Here is a 9,993-nt window from a genome sequence, read left to right as displayed (position 1 = left end):
TTAAAATTTGACTAAAAATGTAAATAAGGAAAATCTTTCGCCCTGTTTTTAATCTTTAAAAAATTCTTATAGTAATATTTATGAATGGTTGGAGTAGCATATTCTTGAGTTATTTTGCTTTTGATGGTGAGTTCGTTCGAAGATAATTAGAAAAAAAATCCTCGTCTTTCCCACGCACGCCTCTGTTTTATAAAAAGTTTAGTGTTTAATTTATTGCTTACCTTATTTTACTTATTTTTTCAATCCTATTTGTTCTCCTGCTCTCAGTCACTGAGCTAGTTGCATAACCATCGTTTCGCGGAATAAGCGAAATGGCACATTTGTAAAAGAAAGGTAATTTGTGAATAAAACTTTTATATACGTGTTCTTAACGATCTAAAAAGAAATGCTGAAAAATAAACTTCGATAAAAAAAACCTTAAAATCAGCTCCAAATCTCTAAATTTAATGTTGAAAATTTCAAATTTTGGTTGATAAGCGCCCTTAGCCTGTGCGTGTAGTGTATGCCATGCATTGGGCTTGAAAAGATCAGCAGATCGTGTGACGTACTACGGCCGGTCTGCTGCCAAAACACCGTTCTAGGGTCACCAATAATTGGATGGAATCTGGCACTACGTTACATCAAATTATTGGCCAGATTTTTTTCCCCTTTCTTTCTCTCCTCGCTTTCACGGTCGACAACAGCCACGGCCATGGTGCTGGCTGGACCCGTCGTCTCGTCCCTGTGACAGGCCTAGGCGTCCCGGTCGCCATGGGATCCTGTTTGGATTCTCATGACAAGCTGCTCAACGCCGCATTTTTTTTTTTTGCAATACTTATGCGAATTGTCCTAAGTATTCCCTCCATCTCTAAATATTTAACGCCGCTGATTTTTCTAAACATGTTTGACCGTTCGTTTTATTTAAAAAATTTAAGTAATTATTAATTATTTTCATATAATTTGATTCATTGTTAAATATACTTGTATGTATACATATAGTTTACATATTTCATAAAAGTTTTTGAATAATACGAACGGTCAAACATATTTAAAAAAAGTCAATGGCATCAAATATTTAGTAGCGGAGGGAGTATTTGACTTCTTGTGAGAGGTTTTGTCCAACCTTTTAGGATTTTGATCTCCAATAGTTTTCTCAAATGCATAGTTTCTTTAAAGAAAAGTGTTATAATAATATTATAAATTTATTATATTTTATGATCTTAAAATTTCGAAAGATTAATTGAATTTTGTCAACATTAAATGGTTATGATCAGAGAGAGCAGATGAAATTTCTAAGCTTAAATTAGACCCTCGATGAATACCCGAATGTTAGAAGTACGATTTGACATTTTATTTGGTACAAAGGTTTATTTAGAGTTGCCTCGGTCGTCATCATATATTGTTGGAGAATTTCTGAGGAGACCAGCAGCATATTCATGGAAAGCAAGAAGAGAAATGGAATTTACATGGCCTTGCATCTTATTTATACAAGGTTGGCGAGGCATACAAGTCTCCAACTGTTATGGATAGTTGGACTCTAGCGACTTTCAGATCTCATCTTGTGGTTTAATTTTCTCCCAAAAATATCTCATCTTGCGGTTTGCTTGCTCCTAGTTTTGGTTTTGTATATATCCTCCTTCATACATTTACACAAACCTTGCAATTTGCTGCTAAAATTTCCGTGAATTTTTTTATAGTAGAGTAAGTATTCGTGTTTCTGTACCTGTAGGTATATTAAGGGTGAATAACCGATACGGTACGTAGAGTTTTGCTCTAGTATCAATTTAGTTTCCGATGTTTCAAATTGCCCAAACAAATTCTCAAAATGTGGTACACATGAATTCATTGGACGCACACACATGTGTATATTTTTCAAAAACTGGTGAACACTATATCGACTCTAGAATTAATTGGAATCTCAGTTGAACTGGATGCACGACCACACATAGCCAATTTGGCCAGGCCAGTTTCCAACTTGTAGTGTTGTTTGACGCTATTTCTTTCAATTCATTAGATGATAATTTATTTAGTGCGAGTGACTTCAAGCGCTTTATTCTTCCTTTTTTTAAAAAAATCTTTTCAATTTCCCAATGCAATTACACTGGGCCTAGGCGCGAGCAGTGGGCCTAGGCGAGCAGGTTTTTGGTCCAGAAGAGATATGGAATTTACATGGCCAGCCCAACAAATTCTAAAGTCTAACACTAACATGGACTCGTAATGCAAAGCGCGTGGAGCAAATACTTATGAGGAATAAGTACACCGAAGGTCCCTCAACTTATCATTGAGTTACAAAATTGTCCCCCAACCATAAAACCAGATATCCAGCGTCCCTTAACTAATCAAAACCGATCACAATAGGTCCTTCAGTGGTTTTGACCCTGGTTTTATCTTACGTGGCGGCTGAGTCAGTGTGGGACCCACATGGGCCCACATGTCAGGCTGCCACATCATCTCTCTCCTCCCTCTTTTCTTCCTCGGTTCCTCCTATCTCTCTCTACCTGTAGGCCGGTCGGCGGGGCGAGGCGGGAGAGGAGGGCAGCGCCGCGACGGCGGCGATAGCGGCCGCAGTGAGAAAGCACGGCGGCCTCCCGGCGGAGCTCCGCGGTGGCCAAAGATGGGCCCGGGGAGGCGATAGCGAGGCGAGAACGGTGCAGGCGTGCAGCGGCCGTGCGCGGGCGTCGACGGGGAGGTAGGGGTCATCGACAGCAGGTGTGATGCCGTCAAGGTCGCTCACCTCGTCGCCGCGCGGGATCTTCATCCTCGAGCTCGCCCGCGCCGCCGCCGCCGACGCCTCCCGGGCCACTCAGACGGTCCGACCACGAGGTCGCACGGGATGCCTTAGCCACCACCTCCTTTCTCAAGCGTCGTAGCTGCCGTCGCCTCCCTTCTCCCGTGTCGTCGCCGCCGCATCCTCCCTGTCGTCGTCGCCACGGCTGTATCCACCTATGTCTTCGTCGTCGCCGTCGTGTTCTTGGACAGCTTGTACCCAGACTTGAGGAATACGAGGGCCGCGACATCGGTGGGGGAAGCGACGGGGGGAGGGGGGCGGCGCGCCGGCCGTGAGGCAGAGAAGCGACGTGGCGGCGGCAAAGGCGGCCTTCAGGCACTTGTCGGAAGGGAGGGAAGGGAGGCATGTGGCGAGACTGAGTGTGCATGCCGCCTTGTAGGACTTGGAGGTCGCCTTGGACGTCGCGATGACTACGACGAGCGGGGACGAGGCGGCGGCTAGCACACGCAGGGTCTTGAGCGCGGCCGCCGCGGCGGACGTGGCGGTGGCCAGCGGCTTGAGCGCGCGAGCGGGAGAGAATGAGGAGCAGTCGCACCCCCACCACTACCCAGAGCAGTCCCTATCATCGTCGCCATGGGCGCATCCTCCCGTGTCGTTGGCGTCGCCGCCATGTTGTCTGCCGCCTCCTTCTCTCCCGCATCGCCCCAGTGGCCTCCTCCCCAGCTGCCGGCCGGCTTGCCCAGAGAAGAAAAGAAAAGAGTGAGAGAGAGAGGAGGGGGAGGAGGAGGAGGAGGAAGGGAGAAAGATGACGTGGCATCCTGACATGTGTGGCTCATGTGGATCCCACGCTGACTCATCCTCCATGTAGGATAAATCCGGGGTCAAAACCACCAAAGAACCTATTGTGACCGGTTTTGATTAGTTAAAAGACATCAGATATCTGGTTTTGCAGGTGGGGATGAGACCTTCGGTGTACTTTTTCCTACTTATGAAGTATAACAGCATCCAACTGCCTATTGGCTGACTTTAGGGCCTAACAATCTGAGCAAGTCACCTTCAGGCCGTGTCTTCATGGGCCTCAATCTCGGCTCGTGTGGGCTGGGATTTTGAACTTCACATAACACTACTTGTAAAAAAAAGAAAAAAAAACTTTACATAATACACAACACTTTCCAGCAGACCTGGCAAGTTTTTGTTTCCCCAGAAGCCTATTAAAACAGTGTGGATACAAATGAATAATGCTCGCTCCGTATTTGTTTTTATATTCTGGGTAATTGGATCAAGCTATTATAACTCCTTCGATTTTAAAAAAATACCGTTACGTACTATTCGTCTATTTAGAGCCATGTCATTGTAATTTGGTCAAAATTGAAAATATACAAGTACACTTCATATCCCTTCAATGCAATTATAAAACAGAATTGGACCAGATTACCCCTCCTCCTTCCTTATTCACCCCTTCTTCCTCCTTCCACTCACTAATCTCTGTCATCTCTTACACTGGTCCGATCCGGCGATTCCCATCCAGCCTACCGGACGGACGCTCCCTCTGTTCTCCACTCATCATCCATTCGTCCATGGTGCCGCAGCACAAATCGTTGCAAAAAGCTCCAATTCTTGTTAGGGTTAATTGAATCCATGACATTGTAAATATGTCGATTCAGATAAATGCCATAACAATTCGTTTATTCATAGTCGTGCCATTGAAATTTTACAAAATTGGAATCATGCCAATGCCGTCACTTTTTCCATCCATCTCCATCTTCTTCCTCATCTGCACGTGGGACCCACATGTCAGATTCATCTTCTTCCTCCATTTTCCCCCTCTTCGTTTTTTTCTCATATCTCGCCACGGAATGTTCCCAGCGGTGGCGGCTGGCGGAATAACAAGCGGTCAAGGAGCGGCGGTACGTCTGGTGGCGTGGGGAGGAGCAGATCTGGACGTGTGGCGGCCGTCTCCTCAGCGGGCAATGCAGGGACTTCGCCGGCGTCGTCGCTAGCGTTGCCGCGGCTAGGGTCACTATTGTCAATGCTAGGGCTCACCGGGGGCACCTTTGCTAGCGTCGCTGCTGCTCGGGATCACCTGCTGGGCCTGGCTATGCCGCCGCCGCGGCCACAGGGGTGCGGATCCAGGCCGCCAAGCCGTGACCACATGATGGCAGCACCGCCTAGTCCATGTCGACAACGAGGGGGCCCTGGACCTCGCCATGGCGGCCATGCCCACCTAGTCCCCTCCGTTGAGGTGGTGGAGAGAGATGAGAAAAAAAGGGAGGGAGAAGATGGAGGAAGAAGATGAATTTATCTGAATCGACGAATTACAGTGGTATTTATCTGAATCGACATATTTTCAGTGGCATATCTGTAATTTCGATCCAAATATTTTATAATTGCATTGAAGATGTACATAGTGGTATATCTGTAATTTCGGTCAAATTGTAATGACATGTCTCCAAATAGACAAATAGTAATTGCATTTTATAAAAAAAAAGTTACAGCGGCGTGGATCTAATTAACCCTTATATTTTTAATTAAAGACAAAAATGAATATGAATAACTGAAATAAATACATATTATTTCGAATACAAATAAATATTTAATATTGGACACAAGTATGGAAATAAATATTTCTTGAAACATGAAAACCTAGCTAATTTCAAATAAACCATTAGATAATAGGCTAAATGATGCCGATTGAATTCAACACATACGATCGATATAACAAGTATAAATACATGTGAAATTAACGAAGCGACATAAATACATGCCTATTAATTTAGATTGCTATTTGCAAGTTGAAATAATATTAACAGCATGCGCTAGTGTTGTAGGCTAAAGCACCATTAAAGAAGGGTAATTTTACTATTTCTTCAGAAGGTAACGGAGGTATAGATTTTCTACTGTAAAATTTATTATCTCAAGGTACCAACAATATAAATGTAAAATTTAGTTATCTTGAGATATTTTTTTCAAGAACCATACAATTTCTCTTTAAGAAAATGAGAAAGTTTGCTATAGAACTAGGCCTACAAGCGGGATGATGTACATTTTGTGTTCTGTGGATAGCAGTGTAGCAACAAAGTTTGGATATCCATATTTTTATCCGCATCCATCGGAAACTAACCAAATAGCATATCATATGATCCAGATAACTCAATCACTCAATAGATAGATGCAACCAAGGCTAAGGTCCTATTTGATTCAGTTTAAAATTATTATAATCTAAATTATTATGAGTAAGCTGAAACAAACAAGTAGATTATTATGATAGATTATTATAATTTGTAAGCCAGATTACTATAATCTAATAATCTCCTTTGGAGAAGCTTTTTTCATATTATTGGTGGTTAATGACGCACTACCCTTAGATGCCTTCAATAATCCGGAGAAACAAACAACTCGCAGCTTATTTTATATTAGCTTATTATAATTCAGCTTAAAGTAATCTAATTTAATAATATAGATTATAATAATCTTAAGCTGAAACAATCAGGACGTAAAAGCATTCAACAATTAATGAAACAAAACCTGCAGTATTGGTAGCTGCACTCGTGCACTCGCGTGACCAACGGTACGAGTGAGATGATCATCATACATAACCCAATCAAATACTATCTCCATATTTTAATATATGACGCCGTTGATTTTTTTGTCCAACATTTGACCATTCGTCTTATTCAGAAAATTTATGTAATTATCATTTATTTTATTATGACTTGATTCGTCATCAAATGTTCTTTAAGCATGACATAAATATTTTCATATTTGCATAAAAATTTCGAATAAAACAAATGGTCAAACGTTGGTCGAAAAGTCAACGGCGTCATACATTAAAATACGGAGGGAGTATATATTATTCATCCAAACAAGCTAGCCAAAAACAAGTTAGCTAGCTTACCAATTTCTCCACAAGAAATTCAAAACATCAATCAATCCGGATCCAAGGACCCAAGAGTGAGCTATTTATCACACACACACATGCATGACCCACACGATCAATTCGAAGGAAAAAGGGAACTTAATTAGCGCGAATATATCTAACATATGCATATGGAAGAATCGATCGATCTCGAATTTGTCATGGATCAAATCATCATGTATATCATCCGTCGTCGTGCGGCGGCGATCGGCGGACGAGCAGCTGGTGGAGCTCGTCGCGGATGTGGAAGTAGACGGCGGCGAGGAGGTCCCATAGCTCCGGCAGCACGGCGGTGAGGTTCCGGCACGACGGCACCAGCGCCGGGAACGGGCACAGCATCACCCCCACCGCGAACAGCGTCGCCCCCGTCACCGCCGGGCACATCGATCGCGATTTCGCTTAATTTTCTACTAACTAAAACCATATACTAAATTAAGCCACTGAAATGATCAATCGGATTTAGCTAATGTTCAAGTAGCAGCAGCAGCTATATATACCTGAGTTACGCTTCACTTCAGTTTAGAGCAAGCTAGGTAGAATGTGTTCAGTTAACGCCAAAATTAAAAGTTTGATTAGAATTGGAACGATGTGACGAAAAAGTTAAAAGTTTGTGTGCGTAAAAAAGTTTTGATGTGATGAAGAAATTGAAAGTTTGTTGAAAAAAATTTAGAACTAAACTCGGCCCTACTAGCTACTGCTACATGTGATGTGCAAGAAATTAGGTTACTTCTAAAAAAAAGGAAATTTGGTTAGGTAGCTCAGTAGCTGTATACTATGCTGTGCTCATCTGCACGTGCCAGGTTTGACTGGTAGATATGATCGGACCGGTAGCTGAGAGGCCCAATAACAAAACGGCCCATTTGTCTCTTCAGGCCCATTATAATCGGCCCAATATTCCCATTCTACCAAGCGGCCCAAGCCAGACCTAGGGTTTGTTCGGGGTGGTATATATAAGCCCCCACCACCCCAACCCGCGTCTCCCTCGCCGCCGCCACCGCTCGCCGCTCCTCTCTCGCCGCCGCCGCCGCCGCCGCCGCAGCGAGGAATCTCCGGCGAGGACACCACCGACGCAAGCATGGCCGACACGAAGACGGCGCCGGCGGTGACGCTCCGCACCCGCAAGTTCATGACGAACCGCCTCCTCTCCCGCAAGCAGTTCGTGCTCGAGGTGCTCCACCCGGGCCGCGCCAACGTCTCCAAGGTGCGTCGCGTCCTCCTCCTCCTCCGGTGACCGTCCGGGCTAGGGTTTCCCGCCGCCGGCGTGAGGCTCATGCGTGCGTGTGCGTGTGCGTGTGTGCAGGCGGATCTGAAGGAGAAGCTGGCGAAGCTGTACGAGGTGAAGGACTCCAACTGCATCTTCGTGTTCAAGTTCCGCACCCACTTCGGAGGAGGCAAGTCCACCGGATTCGGACTCATCTACGACAACCTCGACGCCGCCAAGAAGTACGAGCCCAAGTACAGGCTCATCAGGGTACGCGCCTCTCTTGTCTCGTTGATCTCGCCCTGCTCTTGATAGTTTAGTTTAATCGTGATGCTATGCTGAAATCTGAACAATCTAGTACTACTAGAGTAGTTGTCTGATGGGAAAAAGGAGTAAATTTCACTTGGGATTACCATTTTGAAAAATATAGTATTGTTGGTTCTTGTTGATCGGTGTTTTTTTTTATGTTGATCAGTAGAGCACCATTTCTTGTAAAATGTGGTTTGGAAGTAATGAATCACATTCTTATGCGTATAAATGATGTATTTTACTAGCATCGTTGCCTTTGTTAGCAAACTATGACTTTTATGTTCAGAATGTTAGCGCGATTGTATTGGGTAGTGTGTAAAACATGTACTGCTGAAGCTTGGTGTGGGTTTGACTTCCCATCTTATTCTAGGAATTACTGCAATATGTGGTGGTTTCTACTAATCTGCATGATGATTACAGAACTTATAACATGAAAAATTGGTTAAATCATGCTTGAATACTCATCTTTTGACATGCATAATATACTGTTGCATGTAGTGCTTGATTCCGAGCTGTTTCACTAGCCTTATGCATTACTGCATGCTGCCAAACTTAATGAGTTTCATTGCCTAAAGCTTCAGGTGGCAGGTGTACCTATTAATTACTTTCATGGGTTTTGGAATTCAACTTTTCCATGATGCATATCAATTTAACTCGTGAAACACTATGAAAGCCCATGTTTTATGTATTTTGTCTTTCTCATTTTCTTTTTGCTGCCATACCTACAGAATGGCCTCGCCACCAAGGTTGAGAAGTCTCGCAAGCAGATGAAGGAGAGGAAGAACAGAGCAAAGAAGATCCGTGGTGTGAAGAAGGTCTATATACTTACCTGACCGCCAAGTTCTATTATTATAAGAGTTATAAACCGCATTGCTAACTACATGTAACTAAACTGCTTGCTTGTGTCGATTTTGCAGACAAAGGCTGGAGATGCAGGCAAGAAGAAGTAAGCAATGGTGTTGAATTGACATACCACCTTAGCTGCCTTAAGTTCTCCGCCCACTATCAATTTTTGTACCCCTTAGCGCATCTCCTTGTCGCTATTCGCAGAATATGGATTGATCTGCTAGAAAAAAAAGTTTTTTGAGCATTTTGACATATGCCCCCCTGTTACATTACATTGCTGCGTTTACTGTGACTTGGCTTTGATCAACATACCATCTCAGTGTCCCTATAAATTGGCTCTTAATCAGCTTTCCTGCTCTTAGTTCGCTGGCACAAGGTTTATTGGTCTTGTTCTTCACTCGGGCCTTTTGTTGTGGTCATTGATTAAGTGAATTATTCGGCTCTTTTTGACATCGTATTTCTTGCTGTGAGCTGTAATGATATGGAGAAATCAAGGTCTGTTAACCTGGGTTGCCGAATGCTACCTTGTGTCCTGTGTTGATGGCAAATGAGTTTCTATCAGTCAAATTGCACAGTTTGCAGATGGGCTTTGTAACCATAGAACTTAAAATTGAAAGGAATAAGTTCACTTGTGGTCGTCCAATTTGTTGCCTAGATTTTCGTCCTTCCACCCAAAAACCAGATACAACTAGTCCTCCAACTTACAAAGCAAACGAGGTCTATATGTGGCTAATTTGTCCTTGTTCTCTGTGGTAGTGATGAGGCACTAAAAGCAACATATAAAAATTAAAAATTAAAAAACATGTAGGGCCTACATATCAGTTAGATAAAAGATAAAAGAAATAGGTGGACCCACGTATCAGTGGATCCCACCGTCCTCTCCTGTCACCGGCTCATCGCCTCCACGGACGGCAGTGTCGGTGCCTCCTCCCAGCCATCCTTCCTCTCTCCTCGAGCTTCCTCGTCGACCGGTGAGCACACGCGGAGAGGGAGAACGGAGGCGGGCGGCTTCAC

At 43.9% G+C, this 9,993-nt stretch overlaps 1 protein-coding gene across 1 annotated transcript; it reads left to right on the top strand.

Annotated features, from left to right (window-relative positions):
- The first annotated feature begins 7,610 nt into the window (after positions 1 to 7,610).
- Positions 7,611 to 9,288, top strand: LOC4328797 (small ribosomal subunit protein eS24z). The gene is made up of 4 exons (XM_015767535.3): positions 7,611 to 7,824; positions 7,924 to 8,094; positions 8,862 to 8,948; positions 9,051 to 9,288. The coding sequence occupies exons 1-4, from the start codon at positions 7,699 to 7,701 to the stop codon at positions 9,081 to 9,083; spliced, it is 417 nt and encodes a 138-aa protein (XP_015623021.1). The 5' UTR covers positions 7,611 to 7,698; the 3' UTR covers positions 9,084 to 9,288.
- Positions 9,289 to 9,993: the final 705 nt, after the last annotated feature.

This window comes from Oryza sativa, chromosome 2 (assembly GCF_034140825.1).
Source record: "Oryza sativa Japonica Group chromosome 2, ASM3414082v1".
Taxonomy (NCBI): Eukaryota; Viridiplantae; Streptophyta; class Magnoliopsida; order Poales; family Poaceae; genus Oryza; species Oryza sativa.
The sequence above is the reverse complement of the archived record's forward strand: the minus strand, read 5'-3'. Positions and strand labels throughout refer to the sequence as shown.